At 32.4% G+C, this 21,440-nt stretch overlaps 3 protein-coding genes across 3 annotated transcripts; all 3 read right to left on the reverse strand.

The window, feature by feature from the left end:
* Positions 1-3,068: 3,068 nt before the first annotated feature.
* On the reverse strand, positions 3,069-4,975 carry LOC109618789 (uncharacterized). The gene is made up of 6 exons (XM_034460778.2): positions 4,700-4,975; positions 4,380-4,578; positions 4,005-4,112; positions 3,651-3,825; positions 3,430-3,560; positions 3,069-3,280 (listed from the first exon to the last, which is right to left on the reverse strand). Exons 1-6 carry the CDS (start codon positions 4,769-4,771, stop codon positions 3,207-3,209), a joined length of 759 nt encoding a protein of 252 aa, XP_034316669.2. The 5' UTR covers positions 4,772-4,975; the 3' UTR covers positions 3,069-3,206.
* A 3,870-nt stretch (positions 4,976-8,845) lies between these two features.
* On the reverse strand, positions 8,846-12,284 carry LOC117686128 (uncharacterized). The gene is made up of 7 exons (XM_066071914.1): positions 11,518-12,284; positions 11,194-11,392; positions 10,819-10,926; positions 10,440-10,617; positions 10,217-10,347; positions 10,016-10,063; positions 8,846-9,878 (listed from the first exon to the last, which is right to left on the reverse strand). The coding sequence occupies exons 1-7, from the start codon at positions 11,587-11,589 to the stop codon at positions 9,778-9,780; spliced, it is 837 nt and encodes a 278-aa protein (XP_065927986.1). The 5' UTR covers positions 11,590-12,284; the 3' UTR covers positions 8,846-9,777.
* Positions 12,285-15,066: 2,782 nt separating this feature from the next.
* LOC105333424 (uncharacterized) lies at positions 15,067-18,216 on the reverse strand. Its single transcript, XM_066071913.1, has 7 exons — positions 17,831-18,216; positions 17,503-17,701; positions 17,165-17,272; positions 16,755-16,965; positions 16,518-16,648; positions 16,312-16,359; positions 15,067-16,026 (listed from the first exon to the last, which is right to left on the reverse strand). Exons 1-7 carry the CDS (start codon positions 17,903-17,905, stop codon positions 15,926-15,928), a joined length of 873 nt encoding a protein of 290 aa, XP_065927985.1. The 5' UTR covers positions 17,906-18,216; the 3' UTR covers positions 15,067-15,925.
* Between the last annotated feature and the right edge of the window lie 3,224 nt (positions 18,217-21,440).

Raw genomic sequence — 21,440 nt, forward strand, 5'->3', positions numbered from 1 at the left:
TGCAAAATTAAAACGGGTATATATAAATCTTACTCTAGAAAATTAGTCGTCGCAATACCATTTTATTCACAGTATACAGAAAATTATGTCCTAAAACCACCGATGTATATCCGAAGAGTACATTCGACCGAGTTATTATGACATAAATAAATATCCTATTCTAAAAGTTTCAGGTTCTTTGTTGGTTGCTCGCGTTAAGAAGATTTTTAAATACACCTCATTGGAATAGTATGGGTATTTCCTTTTTTGAATTCATTTATATTTTTATGTAAACAAGATACCATGGGCGATTTATGCAGCCCTTATATTGGATAGATACAATTGTAATCACACTAATAGATTAATGTCATTTGGTAACTGAATAATTTTGAGCAAATAGAAAACAATTGCAACATTGGATTTAAGTCAGGGAAAAGATTTACATTTAAGTTGTTATTAAAATTGAAATTAGATGAGTCATAATTAGATGTAATAAACTACCTAAATATAGCTGCATTTAAAAGAAATAACGTTTTTAAACGATCGTCATGATATGTTGCGTAGTACACGAATAGATAACAGAATTGTTCACAATTCTTAATTGTATGTAAGAGAAGAAGTCTTACAAGTGAAGAACAAAACTACATTCCCCTTGAACGTTTAACAAAACAAGTCATGATAAACATGTAACTAGATCATTTAAAGTCAGTTATTGCAGCTTTTTATGCCATGAGAAATTGACATTAAAAGCTTAATGATATGGTATGAGATAATATACTATGACATTTTTAAAACGAAACCACCTCCGCAAACGGAAGAGTTCTAAAAAATTTAAACAAAACATATGAAAGCTTTTTGGCCACTTATTTGCAATGTAAACATTTATTTTTAAAAAAATTATTATCGCGTTAAAATTATGTTGAAAGTTTTGGTATGCCAAATGAAAACAAAATAATAAGGTATGACATTGTTTGAGCTTCTAATGCTATGATATGAGCTTTCGTTCCTATTGATTAAGATTTAAATGCTTTGCTATGATGTACTGTGGAATCATTAGATTTAGTAGTGGCTCATTTTTTGTGGAATTCGTGGGTACCTCTTATCCACGAAATAGCATCCTCCAGGAATTGATAAATAAGGGTAATAAACTTTAAATCAAAATTCCTTTGGAAGATATATGAGAATACACGAAATTATGTCCTTACAAACCTGTAAAATTTAAGCCATCAACAACAATTGGTCCCCAAGAAAGTTAATGATTCCACAGTATGTTGTAAAAGATATGCTTGTATTCACTGTTGTCGTTATTACGAAAATGAAATTTATCGTTCGAAAAAAAAAAATAACTACAAGATGATGATTATAAAAAACAACCTAAAATACATAAAAGTCATGCATATCATTTCCGCTGTCATGTGTAAAAAACATTTTCAATATGTAATTACGAGAAAACGGGTCAAAAGCAAGGGATAAAGTTTTTCAGGAAGTCGCTATTGCGGTAGACCTCGTCGTTCGTAAAACAAAAAGGACGTCGTCATATGAAGCTACGAGATACTATATGTATGCTGTGTTATAACAGCATGTGCATGTATTTATTATGTTTTTCGTATTTAAAATGTTTAGTTATATCATATCAAATTGTTCTTACGACTTTTATTACTTTGTAACAACTAATTATCCTAGACATTCGACTTAGTGCCTCGTTCAATGACTTAAAATGTGGCATATTGTATGTACGACTTAGTAAAATGATAATATCGATGGGCAGAAGCATTTTATAAATTGTTGTTCTTGTATTTCAAAAGATGTTAATGATAGTTAAGGCAATGTTATACTCATCGTATGCTCATTGTCACAAACAAATAAATAACAAAAGGTAACGAACTTGTATTCAAATTTGAAAAATACATACCTTACATTGTCAAGTAATGAACAGATTGTTTCAACAAAAACAAATAACAAAACCTTCTCTTAACATTCACATCTATTAACCCTTAGAAAAAAAACGTATAAAAATCGCACTTTTTACATTCTTTTTCACATGGTTCACACTAGCTTTTTATTATTTTGGTACATGTGCACCTTTAAGAACATCTGATCAACATAAACAATGACGTTAAGGTCGGAATCTAGTATATGACAGGAACCTACAGAATTCTGATATATTTCAGTTATGAAATCTTTCAATGATGCCTAAAAGCAATAGCTTAGTTTTCAAAAATGTATAAATACAGTGAAAGGTCATATTTTAAACTGTCTTTTTAATGAAATATAAAGGAAACCTGCTTCAACTCTTGGAGGTTTATTCGATTTTGACGAATAAAAAATATCCAGAGTGTCTGCAGTCTTTGCAAACACAGCAAGTCGATTTGTCCTGAACACTTCTTTTAACTGATATTGAATCTTACATAGGTAATAGGATTACTTTTTATAGGATGTCCAATAGTATGTCAAGAAAATGTTTTATTTTCTGTATAATTATCTTAATCATAAAGTATGGGGTAAAGATATATCAAATCAATTATGGCGGCATAATGGATCTTGCACCTAACGACACTCTGAAATAATTTACTAGATCTTGACCTCATGGCAAAAATATACGAATATTGCGATAAAAGTACGTCATCACATGTTCATAAGCAGCAGTTAACTGACAAGGCATGCAAACAGAGTTCATACATTGCTTGACAAGTAAATAAACACATAGGAGAGCATAAAATATCCATGTTTTCAAGATAGTTTGAATTTGATTAATTTGTTTGATTAATTAATTGAAATATAAACTTTACGAATTATACAATATGTCTACAGTTAATTAAACAAAAGTGTAATTCAAGTTATATCAAAGATTCCATTCATTTATATATTCACAAAACAACGTGTATACATGACACATTAAATTGGTAAATGGATAAAGGTGCTGTTTTCTCTCATATGGAAAATATTTTTTTAATTAACCGATCTTTATATCAGTGGTGGTAATATCGCAAGTTTTCGTCTATTGTGTTATTTCTTTTTCAGGATTTGGCCTGCCACTTTGATCGACTAACGAACCAGCTGAAAAGTTATTTTCGAGAGCATATATTTACATGTGTGTTGCACTTTACATCTTGAAATTCAAACGATGTACATATGTATATATATCGATAAATAAACGATAAAATAGTATATAGTAAATAATATAATGTTTAAAAAATATTGATTGTCCTTTAAGACATTTTGACAATCTATGAAAGTATTTTTTTGCCTTCTCTTGTCATCCTGTCGTTATTTGTGGACGTACAGTACGGCAGAAACATACCTGTAACAAAATAAAAACACGTAAAACATATACTATTCAGCGCTACTCGACGACTTTAAAATGGCTTCCGGGGTTTGTTCATTTTAAAATCAAGTGTTGTACGTCTAATAATTCACGGTGTTTCTAGGAAGACGTGCATTGGTACTTACGTTTTAGTGAAGAGCATGCACTATGTGTTGGTCGACCAAATGAGGTTGGCCCTCGACCGATGCGACGAAAAAAAAGGAAGATAAGCAGGACAAATACGACCGCCATAGGGACACTCACGCCGATCATTATGCTGTTTTACAGGACGAAAATGTACTTGAAATTCATTTGAAATGTCAATCATTTATAAGTATTTTGATAAAGGGCTAAAACCGAAACATACCTTATCTTACTTTCTTTGTGGAAAGACTCATTTTCCTGTTGAGCAATTCTACTGATATATAACGTTGTGTTGGGTGATGGAGATTGGAAAAATCTGGTTAAACTAGGTGCTTCTCTTGATTTTTTAGTTTTATTTATTTCCCTCGATTTCTTGACGTAATCATAGCATTCAGAATCTGCTCATTAAATTAATTGAAACTATGTATTTTCTTTAACCAACGCTCAGCAATTTTTTTTTACATTCAGATTTCATAGCTTTTTGTTTAAAGCAATGACATTTGTTTTGGATAAATACATAAAATAATTGAAATAAAAGGTCCCTATTCGTAAAGAAGAAAAAGATCCAGTTACTTACAATTAAAAGCATCGCTGGAATTATAAACTGTTGGACATCGTTGACATTTTGCATCATAATGTCGCTGTATTTTATTTCCTCCAAAACTGAATTCGGCGCATACATTTCCTAAAAAGTAAATTTATCCTTAATGTATGACAATCAATTTGATATGTATACTGTATTCGGGAAAATTTCGCCTATGTTTTATATTCGCCTCACTCTGCAAAAATTTAACCCAATAGGAAAATAAATATTATTTTGTAAAGTCAAAATTTACAAAAATATTTTAGACTTTAATATGCAACATTAGCACTTCTTAGATTAAATAATAAACCATTCATGACATCGAACAAAAGCATGTAATACACTTAATGCGATTATATATTTATTTACCAACTATAAGTTTGCTTGGCGCGCATACTTCAACTGTTGCATTTTTCCAAGCATTTATAACACAGTGATAAATGTAAGTATGACAGGGGTGGGTGAAGTCTTCACAGTTTTTCTTTGCGGCCGCTTTTTCCCACTCCTCTTCTGTTTGTGGACATGATGAAACAATCTCAGCGGTTTCATTTGCCAGTGGACAACTTGCCTGCAAATTGATTCAATTAAAATATTAATATCTAACTCGATGGATTACAGTGGAACAACTATTTTGTAGAAACATTCTTTTTGCAGCTAATATATGATAAAAAGAATACTAGTATATTTACCTCTATATTTGAAACTAATCCACAGATTGCAAATAAAAGAACAGGAAAAGTAAAAAATTCAAAATTATACATGTTGATTTCACTGTATGAAAAATCTTTTAGAAAATTGAGGTTGCAATCCTACACACTAATATGAAGGTCCGCATAGGTAATTCAGAACTCAGTGTATCACAAGATGAAAATAGGCTTGTAGAAGTAGCTGAACTTTGTCAGAATTATATATCTGTCATACCATGATTGGTTAAAAGTGTATATTACATGTAACATAAATATCCTGTATCATAAATACCGTTCTATTATAACGTTATTGGTTTTTTAAGGGTATTCCCTTTACCATTGTTTTATTTTTTAATTCTGAATTGTACATGAAGATGACTCATGTTTCCTCATGCTAAAGTTTATAAAAACCAGTGTGAACGAGAAACTTTGGTTCTTAAGTTTTTTCATTAACTGGTACAGACTGATGTGCAGACTGACATCCATTACTTTTATTCCTCTGTTTATACGTGCATCAATAATAAGAAAATTTTATATTATTGGTTTTTATGTAAAAATAAAGCAATACATTATCGATTTTTTATCGAGCACATCAGGAATGCAGATTTGCAAATCGTATATAGGTGACCAATTACGTTAGTGCTGACAGGTCAATTACTGATTATTCACATTATATATCACGATGATAAGAAATTTAATTTCTTGTTTAAGAAGGTAAAACGTTTATAGTTTTTTTAACTGGGTGACAATTTGACTTTTACTTGTTTAAACTGCTAAATTTGATTTCGGAGGGGGGAGGGGGTTGCCTGTTTAACAAAGAAGCAATACAAAGTTTGCAGAATATGTATAAGAGTTTGTAAATATAGCGAAATACAGTATTTATCATTACAGAAATTCCTCAGAAATGTTGAATAAATTATTAGTAAGAATCTCTTTCATATTACAAAGTTGCATATCAAGTTAGTCATCTTTAGACTTGAGTGTGAAATAAGAGGTATGTCTCTGAATTGTTATCTAAATTATACAATGTAATATGATCTAGAAATGTGTTTTGATCCCTGGATTTAATTATTTTGTCATATAAGAAATAGGTTATAGTTTGAACTATATATCGAAAAAAAATTGATTATTTTGCGAAAATAACCCTTAAGAAGGACTTTTTAGGTGATTCACCAGCTATGTACAATGTATCACTATTGGTTACACACACAAGACTCATACAAGAATCAATATTTTATACGTAAATTCTACACAGCAGAGACTAACATGCGCGTACATTGGAAATGGAAAGTTATATCGCTTGTTATTCGTCATAAAGTTTAAATTGAATCTTTTTTTTTAATTCCTAAACAAGATGCAAAGCATTATGAGTATCGGTAAAACATAACTATCTATCTATCCAATGCGGTTGAAGCTGTACTGAACAGCTACATAGTGGCGTGGTCCTTATGATATTTTCTCCCGATAACAAGTAAATCTGTAAGGTTATGCAATCATTTCATTTAAGTTAAAACGAAAGCATACCTTACATGTAAGAGATATTTTAAATAACCTTTGTCTGTGTTGATCAATATCAGCTTTGTCTTTCTTATTCTCAAACTTCTGTGAATTTATATCTGTGGTACTTATTAAAATGTTCTAGGCTAAATTCCATTTCATTCACTATCATCTAAACAAATAATGCATGAAGAGATCATATCAAATGTATTAATGTATATTAATCACAAAACTAAATGATATAGCTGTTACAGTAGTAACATCATGATAGTTTTAGTTGACATGGATGAAGATATCAAATGGTTAATGTTACTTTAAAATCATAGCTTCGTCTGCCATGAAAATTTGAGATTTAAAGCCGTGGGGATTCGTTGAATCATATAATAAAATATTGTAATTTATAATGAATAAAGACGTGCGCTTATGTTGTATTGTATTGTATTACCTTATTTAAAAAAAAATCCTTTTAAAATACTGAATATACATGTACAGCAAAACTCGAATATAAAGAACACGGATATAGCGAATCTACGGCTATAACGAATTATTATTCATGTCCCGGCAAATTTCTTATATAAACCTATAGAAAATTTCTGTATATAACGAACACGGCTATAACGAATTTACGGCTACAACGAAGTAATTTTAAGACCCCCGCTGGCAAAGTTTTAACGTATTTTATCATTTTTATAACGAATTTTTTCCATTTCAAATTTCATTGAGGAAACATGCAATTTTAAGATGCATATATAAAATACTCAAATTCAAATAGTATACGGAATTTTTTTAAAAATTGAAATGAAATGGTTATATTGACATTTTTTATATATTTCAGTAATACTAATTTTATAACTTACGATAGTTTAGAAAACTGTTAGCCGGAAAAACCCTTAATTATTCTATAACGAATTCGCTATAATATTTTTTTACGAATTCGTTATAAACGTAAAGCGAATTACGGCTATAACGAAGTTTTTTCTATGGTCCCTTGAAATTCGTTATAAACGAGTTTTGCTATACACTGTTTGCCATGACTTTCCTCATACAGTTGACTACTAGTGTCATTGGGTTACATTCCTCAGAGTTTCTCTTTATAACGACAACCGACCTTAGAAATTAAAGGGTGGTAATTGTAGGTGCAAATCGGGACACGTAGTTTTTTATGTCAAATAAAACCCCGTTTTGTAGATGCACTAGGTTCACCTAGTTAGGTATAGCCTGGTTGATGTGCGGTTAAGTATAACCTGCACTTTGATTGTACATAATGTATCAAAACATTGAGTAATGCAAAACCAACCATTTATGAAACCACCTACCAGTTTCATTAAGGGATTAAATTTGAATTGTTGCCTCGGAGATTTCAGACGCAGTCTTCTATGAAACGAAATGATGATTAACTTTTAATATTTTTAACGTTCTTACCACGGGTAAAACTTCAGCCACAACAAACAAACAAAGGTTTGAAAGCAAAAATGTGATAATAAGGGCGACAGTCGGTTATTTATCAGTCTTTGTTTTCGATATCGACCTTTTTTTATTTTCTATTTTTTAAAATGTTCTTTGGACGACCAATTTTGTGTCGGTCAGGCCAAGGTTCTTTTTCGCCGTCGTTGACCAATTTTTATTGTTGAAAAAGTCGTTGAAAAGACAGTCGAGCAACATTTTGTCTGTTGTCTGTCGGTCGTCATTTAGGCATTTCAATTGTTCTTGAATGTTGGCTGGCACAAACTTAAAATCAATGATGGGTCGACTGGTCTTTTTGGGAGATTTTGACAAATTGGCTGGTGGACTTCTGATCGACCATGTGTATAAATTAGTGAAACATAGACCAGTCTAACGGTTGATAAGCGGCGGCCAGGCGGACGACGCAGGCTTGCTTGAGACATGTGTGTCAATCATTTTGGAGCAATGCCTTCATGGTAATAGGTAAATTATCAGCAATTTGCGAAATAGTTGATTATGTAATCGACCAACAGTAAAAATAAAATTATCAATAAGGCTCAACAATGGCTCAATGATGGTGTGACAATTCACCGACTAAGAAATCTTCCAACGTCTGGAGATATCAGGCATGCACATTATCTCTGTCATGCATGCGTAAGATACATTCTATTTACTGTAGAGTCACATATTTTCGTTGGGTCAAAATTTCGTTGTTTTTAATCCAAATAAAATTTCGTTGGCACTTAATTTCGTCATAACGTAAAAAAAAATCGTCATGGATTTAATTTTGTTGATATATACTGTCAACGAAAATAACGAAATTAAATCCTCAACGAATATTTCTGCTTTTACAGTATGTCATTACAAGAAAATAGCGCAAGGGATTTCCCAAGAAGTCGCTATTGCGGTATAATATCGTTCGGGAAAGAAACGTTTCTTCTCGTAGTGTAGCAACGAGATAGTACATGTATGTCGTATTATAGCTAAGCCTAAAGTTTTTCAAACTTAAAATGTAATTACATGTATAACATATCATATTATCCTTACGACTAAAAACCTTGTTCGTTTTGCTTTTTTGCCGTTCTAACGACCAATTATGTTCAACATTCGATTTTTTATCTCATAAAATGACTTATTATATCGTATGTACGACAGAGTAAATTATAATATCAATGGACATAACGTACTTTATATATTCTTATTGGCGTAATTCCAAAGATGTTGGTGATAGATAGCGCAATTGCCGCCGTGTTCCCATTATCACAAACAAAACTAATAAACAAAAAGAAACAAACTTGTTTTCGCATTTGTATAATACATAAATTTCACATTCAAGTAATGATTGTATCAGCAAAAACAAATAACAAAAGTTACAATGGGCATTCATATTTTTTAACACGTAGAAAAACACATTTTGAATAACAATGCACTTTTCAAATTCTGGTCTACATGCTTTCACCATGCAGGTACATGCACACTGTTGAGTAAAACAATTACGGTAAACAAAAAATATACAACGTTTTCAATAAAAGTACATCCTGACACCCATAAGCTGACAAACCAGATAAGATGAGATCATCAATAACGTAACGAATAAATTAACGAAGTGGGAGCATAATATCCCCATCTTTACAATATACTGTATACAGGGAAATATTCGCCTCCGTTTCGACTGGGTGAAATCAAATGGCTTAAACTTTTTTCTCTTTTCTTTAATTAATTCTGTATATATGTGAGTTCAATTCAGACGGGGTGAAACCGAAAACAGAAAGTAAAGAAGGGCGAAAACAACTCAGGGCGAAAACTACCTTGTATACAATAGTTTGAAATAGGTTCAGTGAGTGAGTGAGTGGTGAGTGAGTGATTGAGTGATTCATGAGCGTGTGCGTGATTAATTGATTGATAAGCAAGCTTTATAAATTATGCAATGCGTCAATAGTTATTTGAAATTTTATCAAAATTATATTATCAGATGAATGTCATTAGAATGTCATTAGAAACATTTTAGAACAAATGCAACCAAGATATACAAAATATATAATATGTTTATATACATTGTATTAAAAAAACAATCTTGAAAATCAAACATTTGTATTTAATGTGTTTTTGTTTGAGCAACATAAATGTCTCAATTTATTTAATTACATATTTGCATGGTCAATCAGCGGTTGTAATCTCGTTTCATCCGTGAGTGTTATTTTTTGAGTATCAACACTGCCATTTTGGTCGGCTAGTGAATCAGCTGAAAAATTATTGCAATTCATACACTTATAAAATTGTACTCCACATCAAAATTCATATCATGATAGTGACAATATAAAAATACTATTGACTTGCATTGTAAATTGTTAAATTTTATCGAATATGATCTGCTTTTACCTTCACCTGTCGTCTGTTTAGTAGGGACACAGTACGATAAAGGATTACCTATAACAAATTAAATAGAAAAACGCATAGAAACAGGTATAGAGAACTACGTGACGATTTTTAAAAAAGTCAAAGTTGAGAGTTTGCTTATGCTCGAATCAAGTGTTGTTATGATCAAGAAGACGCAGTGTGTTTATTGGTACATGTACTTACGCTTTACTGAAGAACAAGCAACATCTTGTGTTTGACCACACGAGGTTGGCCCTTGACCATTGCATCGAAAAACAAGAGAGATAAACAGGACAATCAAAGCAGCCGTGGGGACACTCACACCAATCACTATGCTGTTTTGCAGATAAAAAAGGGGTACTTAAAATTCGATAGGAATGTCAAGTATTTTGATATATGGTGCCTCTACGACAAAATGGATACTCACCTCATCTTAGATTTGGTGTGTGAAGACCCATTTTCCTCTTGAACATCCCCGCTGTTTTTTGACGTTGTGGTTGATGATGATTGAAAGTATATGGGTATAATAGTTGCTTCTGTCGTTTTCGGCGGTTTACTTACTGGTATTTCTTTTGGTCTTTTGACGTATTCATAACATTCACGATCTGTCAATTAAATAAAGGTAATATTAATCTGATCATGAATTTTTATTCAAATATGCAACATTTAAAAAAAGACACCATCCAAGTTAACATTTTTAAAGAATTTGTAGCTGCGTATCAAAATCAATTGTTCTTGTTATTAATCAATGAATAGCATAATACAGAGGTCATCAATCAATAATAAGAAATATCTCAGGTATTTACATTTGAATGCTGTACTGGAATTATACGTTACTGGACATTGTTGACATTTTGCATTATAGTTCCCTTGTATTTTATTTCCTCCAAAATTGAATTCTGTGCATACCTGTCCTGAAATAAGAATGTATCAATCAACTAAATCGTCATAATGTATACATGAACGGGAAAACATTTATGAGGTTTAAAAGTATCTTTCGTCTTACTTGCCTAAAATTAATATTTTACTCTATTTTCTGAAATCGAATATAAACAGTGACTGATAAATATTGAAGTATTCAATGTTCAAAACGTCACTGTGTAGCTTACACAGAACATGCTTCATTAAATTAAAAGCTTTAGAAGCATGTTACAACTTTTTAAAATCATGTATTAATTTACCGATTATAAATCTGCTTGGCGCGCATACTTCAATAGTAGCATTCATCCAAGCATTTATAACACAATGATAAATGTAGGATTGACAGAGATGAGTGATGTTTTCACAGTTTTTCCTTTTGGCTGCTTTTTCCCACTCTTCGTCTGTCTGAGGACATGATGAAACAATCTCAGCGGTTTTATTTGCCAGTGGACAACTTGCCTGCAAATTGATTCAATTGAACCATTGATATCTAACTCGATGTATTACAGTTGAACAACTGTTTCGTAGAAACATTCTTTTTGCAGCTAATATATAAGATAAAAAACATTTACTAGTATATTTACCTCTATTTTTGATACTAATCCACTAATTGCATATAAAAAACCAGAAATAATAAAAATGTTAACACTAAACATGCTTATTTCAGTGCATGAAAACTCCTTTAGAAAATTGAGTGTGAAATCCTACACACTGATATCAAGCTTTTAAGGTACGCATAGGAATTAAAAAACTCATGAGTTCACGAGATGAGATTTGGCTCAAATTACAATATGCTTGTAGAAGTTGCTGAACTTTTGTCAGAAGGGTATACCTGTAATACACTGGTACATTTAAAGTGTATATTATCAGAAATGACGTTCCATTTTGACGTTGTGGGTTTTTAAAGGGTATTTTCTTTGCCTATGTCTTATTCTTAAAATTTTAAATTGTACATGAAGATGACTCATGTTTTGTCATGCTCGTTTAATAGCCAATGTCAAGAAAAGTTTTAGTTCTTCAGTTATAAACATTAACTTGTAAAGTTATTTAATGACCGAATCGCATAACTCTGATTATTTTGTTCACACGTATATGAAAAATTAATAGTTTTATGATATTAATATCTAAGTCAAGCTCGAACAATGCACCAATGATCTGTTATCGAGCAAATAAGAAATGCAGTTCTGTAAATCGACTATAGGTGTTCCTATGCGTTTGTATTGGCAAGTCGATTATTGATGATTTACTCAAGAATATCACGATGATAAGTTTTTTAATTCCTTGTTTAAAATTGTAATCGTTTTTACTTATTTTAAACTTGTTGATAATTTGACTTTTGTTTTGAAAACTATTGAATTTGATTCAAGAGGTTTTTAAAGCAAAGAAACATGTATGAATTACACTGTATTCTATGTTAACATAGCAAAATTCTGTATATAACATTACTGAAATTCCATGGAATAGCAGAAATCATCGATAATGTTTGAATGAACTATAAAAAGAATCACATTTTTTTTATTTTATCAATTGAGTCTTCATGAGGCGTAAATGTAAAATGAGTGGTTTTTATGTCTCTGAATTTTTATCCGAATACAGTATATATAACATAATATACAATGTAATATGATCTGGAAAAGTCTTTTAATCCCAGAGAGAGCTAATGTACGCTTCGTGAGGCTTTTTTTAAAAAACATAAAAATAGGTAAAGATATGAACTACACATCAAACACCTGTTTCGCTGTGGTAAAACTTTTAGGAATTTTTAGGTGGTTTACCAGCTTTGTACCTCTATTGGTAATACATATATGCATTAAAGTTTGTATTTTATACGTTTATTTGTACACAACAGAAACTAATGTATGATAGTTTGGAAGGCGATAGTCAATTTTTTGGTATTATCATTAAATTTAAATTGAATCCGTTCGGTATTCAAAATTCCCTGACAAGAAACATAACATTATAAGCTTCCATTGCCATTGCATCGGTAATCAACTAAGTATCTGTCCAAGGTTGATTGTCTCAAATTAACATTGTTATCAAAAATATAGAATTTTACAATTTGATCGAAAATGTAAATTGCAGCTTGTGGTGCCGTCCGGATATTATCTACCTCATATTACATGTACAAGTTTTTGGTAATGCACACAATTCATTTCAGTTTGAAAGGAATGATAATTTTAAATATTAGCTGTTTAAAATATTCATTGACTATATTGATCACAAAAAGCTAATTTCAATTTTTTGGTGCATAAAGACATGCGCTAGTGTTTTTAATTGAATTGTATTCACCTTATTTCCCAACTCATTCTTTGGAAATATTACATTTGACTACGCAAACCGACTTAAGGAGTGAAGTATGCTAATTTTACGTGCCAATTGGGACACGTAGTTTTTCCATGTAAAAAAAACTGTTTCATTTTTTTGCGAATAATGTTGATGATGTACTTTCAGAGACACTAACAAAACCTAATTAGGCATACCCTGATTGATGTGTAGTTAATTAATAACTGTACTTTAATTGTACATAATGCATGTCATTGATTAATGCTAGCTCAAGCATTCATGAAAGCACTTGCCAGTCTAATTGAGAGTACATTTCAATAATAACCTCCGAAACGTTAATTTTTGCACTCTTCTAGGAAACGATATAGAGTTTATATAAGTTTTCAGACTTATTGATAGACCATAATTAATTACCTAATTGTCCACGTTATTTTCAGTTTTCCAGATTGAACGATGAGCACACGGTGGGTGTGACCAGCCAGTCCTCCACGGCACCTGATCCTACCTTCATTTTTTTAAGAGGTCCGAGTTTGCTATGATCCTGCTTTGTATTTATTTTTTCTTTAGACTTTTGGTTTTGAACACTGTTTGTTATTACTACGTCATTCTTAGCATAAAATCAGATATTTTTGACGTTCCTACCACGGATAAAACCCCAGTCACATTTCAAGAAACAACCAACGACCAACGGTTTTTTAAAGGAAAAATGAGATTACACAGGCGACAGTCGGCAATGCATCTATCTCTGGTTTTCCAATAACTACCTTTTTTGTCGGTCGACAAATGTTGTGTCTATCGGGCCAAGTTTTAATTCTGTCTGCGTCGTTGTCCGATTTACATGTATTTAGTTGAACCAGTCGTTGAATAGACAGTCGAGCAACATTCTGTCTGCTGTCGGTCGGTCGTCATTTAGGTAATGGAATTGTTCTTATATGTACATGTCGGCCAGCCCACTCCGAAGGTCGACTAAAAATCGACCGAGGGTCGTCTAGGTTTTTTGTTTGGGGGGGGGCAACTTTGACAAATAGGCTGATGAACGACCGACCATATTCTTTCGAATTACTTTAAACATACACTGCCTAACGGTTGATAATCAGTAGCCATAACTAAACAATGCTGCAGGCTTTTTAGTAAACAATTTGAAGTAATGCCAGTGTGGTAATAGGTGAATATTCAGCAATATGAGAAAGTGTTTGATATGTAATCGACCAACAGTAAAACTCAAACTGTGGCTCAACGTCCGATGATGGATTGACAATTCACTGACTAATAAATATTCAACCTTTTGGAGATATCGACCAAGCACATTATCTTTGTCATTTGTAAGATACATTTTATTCATGTAATTACAAAAAATCAAATGAAACGCAACACATTATTTAAGAATTTGCAATACTCTACATTGTTCGAAAGAGAAACGTCATTTCTTGAAGTGTACATGTAGCAACGGAATAATAATTGTATGTCGTATTACAGTAAAACTCGGTTATAGCAAAGTCCTAAGGACTAATTGATTTACTTCGTTATAACCGTAATTCGTTATATCCGTACATGTATAGCTATTGCCTTTGTTTTTAGCTTAACATGGAAGTTAAATAACGTATTATATTGTTCTTACGACTAAATACCTTGTTTTACCACTTGTACCCCGTTCTAACGACCAATTATCTCAAACATTCTATTTTGTATCTCATTTGATACCTCAGTGCAACGAATGTATGACTTAGCAAATGATAATAGCAATGGACAGAAAGTATTGTATACATATTTTAACTGGCGAAATTTCAAAGATGTTAGTGATAGAAAACGCACTTCTCGTGGTATTCTCGTTATCACAAACAAACTTATAATAAAAGGAAACAGACTTGTTTTCGCATTTGTACAATACATAACTTACACATTCAAGTAAATAACTGCATTAGCGAAAACAAATAACAAAAAGCATTCACATCTTTTAACAGGCAGAAAACACATTTTAAATAAAAATACACTTTTTAAGTTATGTTTTCATCATACAGGTACATGCACACTATTTGGATTTTCCGATCCTCATGACACAATTTCGGTAAGACGAAAATATAAATTTTTCGATGAAAGTACTCTCTGACACTCATAAGATGACAAAGCATATAAGTTGAGATCATCAAATATAACATAAAGAATAAATAAATGCAGTCGGTGGCAAACCATCTCCATTTTTACAATAAACAGTATACAAGGAAATATTTCCATCCGGTTTTTTTTTTCTCCCCTTTTACCCTTATTGTCAACGGGAGAGTTATAGACAGAGCGAAATGCAACAGCTTATTTTTTTTTTCTCTTATAAAACAACTCTGTCTGAGCGAATTCATTTAAGCCGGGGCAAAACCGTTAGCAAGTAAAAAATGGCGAAAATGACACGGGGCAGAAATAACACTGTATACTAACGTCTAATTAGAGTTAATGAGTGAATAAGTGAGTGAGTGAGTGAGTGATTCAGTGATTAATTTAGCGATAAATAAGCTTTATAATTTAAACAATGCGTCAACAGTTTCTTGAAGCTTTATCAAAACTATATTATTAGATGAATGTGTTTGGAAACATCTTAAAACAAATGCAACTTAAATACACAGAATATCTATGTACATGGTATCCAGACATCAATCCTGAAAGCCTAACATTTGTTTATATGATTTTGTTTGAGCAAAATAAGTATATCAATTCAATTCATTAGACATTTGCATGGTCAATCAGCGGTTGTAACCTCGTTTCCTCCGTAAGTGTAATTCTTTGAGCATCAACACTGCAATTTTGGTCGGCTAGGGAATCGGCTGAAAAATAAATAAAATGTATACACTAAAATTGTACTACAAGTCTTTAAATCCATACGATGACATATGTATATCAATCTTTTTTAAGAAGCGAAACAGCTGAAAAAGTATAGCAATTCATACAAAAATTGTACTACAAGTGTTTAAATTCATACCAATAAATGACAAATGTATATCAATCTTTTTAAGTGGCGATTAGATAAATAATAGTGACAATACCAAATATATTTATTAGTTTACATGGAAAATTTTTCTCATGTTATTGAATATAATGATTTTTTTTACCTTCACTCTTCGTCTGTTTTGTAGGAATGCAGTATGATGAAAGCTTACCTATAACAACATTTAATATTACATATAACGCAAAGAAACATGTATATAGAGCTACTCGACGACTTTAAAGACGATTTTTTAGTGTGTTCATGCTTTAAACAAGTGTTGTAATCATTATGATTCACGGCGTATCTAAGAAGACGTTCATTGGTACTTACGTGTTACTGAAGTGCATACATCAAGTGTTGAATGACCATGGGAGGTTGGCCCTCGACCAATGCGTCGAAAAACAAGGAAGATAAGCAGGACAAATACAACTGTCATAGGGACACTCACACCAACCACTATGCTGTTTTACAGAACAAAAACGAGCATTTTAAATACGATCGGGAAGCCAAGTATATATAGTACTTTTATTTAGATAGTGGTTACTTTACGACCGCATGAAATCTTACCTTATCTTAGATTCGGTTTGTGAAGACCCATTTTTCTCTTGAACATCACTACTGTTATTTGACGTTGTGTTTGATGATGATGATGATGATGATGATGATGATGATGATGATGATGATGATTGAAAGTATGCGGTTATAATAGGTACGTCTGTTGTTTTTGGCGATTGGCTTATTTCTTTTGATCTGTTGACGTACTCATAGCATTCAGGATCTATCCATGAAATAAAAGCAATCTTTACTTGATCTTGAATTTTTAATCAGACTCGAAACATTATATCCAAAAAATACCGTTTAAAAAGAATTTTAATAGATTTTATTTTACAGTTTCGTATCTTAACCATTTTTTTAATCAATGCATAGCATTCTACCTAGGTCATCTATCATATTGAAGTAAAAATCCAGGTACTTACATCTAAAAGCATTACTGGACATATATACTTTTGGACATTTTTTACAAGGAGCATTAGAATTTCGCTGTATTTTATCACCTCCAAAATTGAATTCTGTGCAAACATTTCCTAAAATAAGATTGTTTGTTATTAATTTATCAATCAACTCAACCTGCATAATACATTGGTTACGAGAACTTTTCATTTTGTTTGAGTCTCTCACTTACTCAAACTCTATCTCAAAAGTTATTATTTATCACAATTTTGTAGTCGAATATAAAGAGTGATTAAAATATATTTTAAAATGTCCATGTTCAAAAACGTCCGTTACAATCTTATAAAATTGTATATTTATTTACCAACTATGACCTTGCTTGGCGCGCATACTTCAACTGTAGCATTCGTCCAAGCATTTATTACACAGTGATAAATGTAGGTATGACAGGGGTAAGTGATGTTTTCACAGTTTTTCCTTTCGGCCGCTTTTTCCCACTCTTCGTTTGTTCGTGGACATGATGAAACAACCTCTGCAGTTTCATTGGCCAGTGGACAATTTGCCTATAAAGTGATCCAATTCAAACATTGACATTTGATTCGATGCATACCAGTTTAACAATGTGTTTGAAAAGATTTTCAGTTAGAAAAATGCTTTTTACATCGAATATATGAGATAAAAAAAATATTTACCTCCATCGCTGAAGCCAGTCCACAACTTACATATAATAAGAAAGCGGAAATTGTGAGAACGTTAAAACTTAACATAGCAACTGCACTGTAAAAAAAAGTCTTTTTCAAAAATTTAGTTTGTAGCCCTGCACGCACCAAGGTCCACAATTGTTCATTAGTTTTTCATGATGATATGTTCAATGCCGAATACAGTTGGCCGACTGGTGCATCTAGTCAACACAAAGTGGTGCTTCTGTCAGAGAACTGGCTTGTGTGAGGTGCTGGTATATTTGAGCCGGATATTAACATAGATACTCTTAGTCTTTAAAACTTTAATAACGTTATGGGTTTTTTAAGGGTATTTCCTTTTTCCGTGTGTTATGTTTTATATTTTGAATATAAGCAGATGATTCATCCAACGCACTACCTTAGAGTTTAAATAACGAATGTAGAAGAGCGACGTTGGTTCTCTTGTTATATAGGTTAACTTGAGTTGTACTGACAGATATAAATCCTGGTGCAACTGAGGTTCATTATTTTCATTCCTCTGTTTACACGTGCATGAAAAAATAAGACAGTGTTATGGTGTTGATTTCTGAGGCATGACAGTACATGTAGAACGGTACAGCACTGATCTGTTATCAAGCACATAAGGAATGCAGCTTAGCACACCGTCCACAGGTGTTCGTATACGTCAGTTTAGGTGAATTTTAAATATTTGATTATAAATATATATATTTCCATGTATACCCCGATGATAACAAATATTTATTGTTTTTATTGTTATCGTTTACATTTTTAAGTGGTAATAATTTGACGTTTGCTCATTAAAAACTATCGAATTTGTTATCAGGATTTTTCGTAGCAAGTAATAACAATCACGTTAAAAAATATATGCTGCGTAATTCTGTACTTTAAAGCATAAAAGCATAAAAGAAATTTCTCCAACAAAACAGATATTCCTTGGAATTTTTTTTACGAAATATAAAGAAGAATCCCCTATTTGATGATGCACTGACTAATTTGCACATAAGGTTAATCACAATGTGACATCGGTGTGCAATGAGGGGGTATATATGTGTCTGAATTTTTATTTGAATAAACAGTGTTACATGATCTTACAAACAAAAATATTACTCCCTGGAAGTGTGTTTGTGTGTTTGTTACAGCTGTTTTGTTGTTGTTGTTTTGTTTGGGTTTTTATTTTTGCGGTTTTTTTTCTTGGTGGGGGGGGGGGGGCGTTTTGCTTGGGTTTGATTTGGGATGGAGGACGAGGGTGCTGTGCGTGTTTGTGTGTGTCTGTGTGAATATGTTTTTTTTTTTAATTAAGCATAATCTGTAAAGATTTATAATTTTTTAGAATTATCGTTGTACTTCAATACCGTGGTTTTGATACCATTTTTGCTTTTCAGTTATGTGCAAACAACATTTCGGTTTGAACACGTAAATTTTCTTTAATGCTATATGAATTTTTCGTTGACTATGTTGGCAAAACTATGGTTTGATTATTTATATACATGTATATACTACGTACTAAATCTAATGTATTGCGATTAATTTCACGTTTCATTTTATCTTAATTAAACATTATCTAGTCTATTTCTGCAGAGGGAATTTTTTTTTATTCGATTATACGCATAATAAAATGAAATTTTTCTAGCAAACACATACATGTATGTATGTAAGTCTCAAGAGTTATCTTCCATTTTTCATTATTTACGTTTGATCGTTGTAAAAGTAAAAAAAATAATTACTTGAAATCTATGGAAGTATTCCTATGATATGGCTTTAGTCTGATACATGGAACCATGCAATGGAAAGACATACAAATGAAGAGAGAGAGAGAGAGAGAGAGAGAGAGAGAGAGAGAGAGAGAGAGAGAGAGAGAGAGAGAGAGAGAGAGAGAGAGAGAGAGAGAGAGAGAGAGAGATGGAGAGAGAGATAAATGGAGAGAGAAATGGAGAGAGAGAGAGAGAGATCATTTTTACATTAGATAAGTACAGGATACAAAAATAAAATATTTGTAAAAGGACATGACGCGACCTTCATGCTTCTGCATCTTAAATTTCTTGGGAAAATTTTCAGCTGCATGTACTCAATGTGATGCAGTGACGCCCTAGTAATACTTTCGCTTCGTAATCAGTAAGTTTAATTTTTCTAAACATCTAGGAGATATATGTTATAATACATTCATTTGATACATATAGAATATCACACTGTTGTTTTGATCTCGGCCCTGGTATCAGCCCGAGCGGTTGGCATCGGTCCAAGCCCGTCTCTCCTACTAGGTACATGATACAGTATTTGTTGCGACCTTCGCCACGTTCCTAGTATCCTTCTGTACAACTAGCGTTTTAATTGTTGTCTTTTAACAAAGTAGCAGTTGGCCATGGATATTTTAGATTCTTTCGCTTTCATATCATAGTTCACGGTTCGAGCTGGACATATAGGATACATTTACCACATAGGCGTCGGAACCGGGGGGGCTAGGGGGGGGGCTTAGCCCTCCCACTTTTTTGCAAAGTTATACCTAATCGTTAGAAACATAGCATGATAGAGGATTCAGCCCCCCCCCCACACTTTTTTTCGCAGGAAAAATTTTGGTTCCTAAATTTACCTTGAAAGATAGAGAAGTTGGATTCAGAAGCATACTAGCCCCCCCCCCCCCCCCCCCCCCGCCCCCACGGATTAGGAATTTCATGATTTTGGAAGAAAAAAAATTTTGGGTAAGTAATTTTTTTTTCGCTCGTAAGTATAGGTATCCTCCCCCCCCCCCCCCCAACGGATTAGGATTTCCATGATTTGGGGAATTACTTTTTTCTCAACATTTCTGAGGATTAGTTTAGCCCCCCCACTTTCAATTTGCTTCCGACGCCAGTGTACCATCTGCAAGTGTCACGTACTTTTACGTGAAAACCATAGCTAAATATTTGCATATCTATTGTTCTTTCCCACTGTAAGTCCATACGGAGGAACTGCAATTATTTTTCTATAGGCCTAATCGCAATTGCTCTGTCTGTATACTATGACGTCATAAAGGTGTGACTTTTCCATGACGTTATAGATTTAAACCCCTATACGATACATCATGTGTTTTTCTCCAACTCCATAAATTTGATGTATTTTAAAACTAAAACATGTCTTATAATAACATTTTAAAGGAATTATTGTTATAACATACATCATTGATTCTGTTAACAAATCTATGTGAATTAAAATGATACATTACAGTCTGAATGTTTATTTTTGATGCAATAGCTAAATGTCAAGGTCTAGGCTAATACAGGGTATTTGCGAGTGCTAAAATGCAAATATAAGTAATAAACAACGATTATTTAGTGAACATGGCGTTATGAATAGCAACTGCTCTGCTGGCATATTTTCCATGATGCGCTAGCGCGCATCATGGAATATGCCAAAAGAGCAATTACCATAGAGTCTAATCACCATAGCTAATTATATCAATGTCTTATCACCATAGCTAACTATCTCACTGTCTTATCACCATAGCTGAATATAACACTGTCTGATCAGATCTGTCAGTGGCAAGCAAGAAGAATCGATCGACTGCATAGTTTATTCCCCTATCATTAAACTTAATCTTTTAGGTCTCTGTTTTGATAGACAGATC

The sequence above is a fragment of the Magallana gigas genome, chromosome 9 (assembly GCF_963853765.1).
Source record: "Magallana gigas chromosome 9, xbMagGiga1.1, whole genome shotgun sequence".
Classification (NCBI taxonomy): Eukaryota; Metazoa; Mollusca; class Bivalvia; order Ostreida; family Ostreidae; genus Magallana; species Magallana gigas.

Excerpts from the sequence above, each read along its gene's own strand:
- LOC109618789 (XM_034460778.2), bottom strand. The coding sequence starts at position 4,771 with ATGTATAATTTTGAATTTTTTACTTTTCCTGTTCTTTTATTTGCAATC. Across the intron at positions 3,826-4,004 it reads TTCCAGCGATGCTTTTAATT|ATTCTGAATGCTATGATTAC; the intron begins GTAAGTAACTGG and ends TTTAATGAGCAG. Across the intron at positions 3,561-3,650 it reads CACAAAGAAAGTAAGATAAG|CATAATGATCGGCGTGAGTG; the intron begins GTATGTTTCGGT and ends CCTGTAAAACAG.
- LOC117686128 (XM_066071914.1), bottom strand. The coding sequence starts at position 11,589 with ATGTTTAGTGTTAACATTTTTATTATTTCTGGTTTTTTATATGCAATT. Across the intron at positions 11,393-11,517 it reads GATTAGTATCAAAAATAGAG|GCAAGTTGTCCACTGGCAAA; the intron begins GTAAATATACTA and ends ATCAATTTGCAG. Across the intron at positions 10,064-10,216 it reads TGCTTGTTCTTCAGTAAAGC|GTAATCCTTTATCGTACTGT; the intron begins GTAAGTACATGT and ends AATTTGTTATAG.
- LOC105333424 (XM_066071913.1), bottom strand. The coding sequence starts at position 17,905 with ATGTTAAGTTTTAACGTTCTCACAATTTCCGCTTTCTTATTATATGTA. Across the intron at positions 17,702-17,830 it reads GACTGGCTTCAGCGATGGAG|GCAAATTGTCCACTGGCCAA; the intron begins GTAAATATTTTT and ends ATCACTTTATAG. Across the intron at positions 16,649-16,754 it reads CAAACCGAATCTAAGATAAG|CATAGTGGTTGGTGTGAGTG; the intron begins GTAAGATTTCAT and ends TCTGTAAAACAG.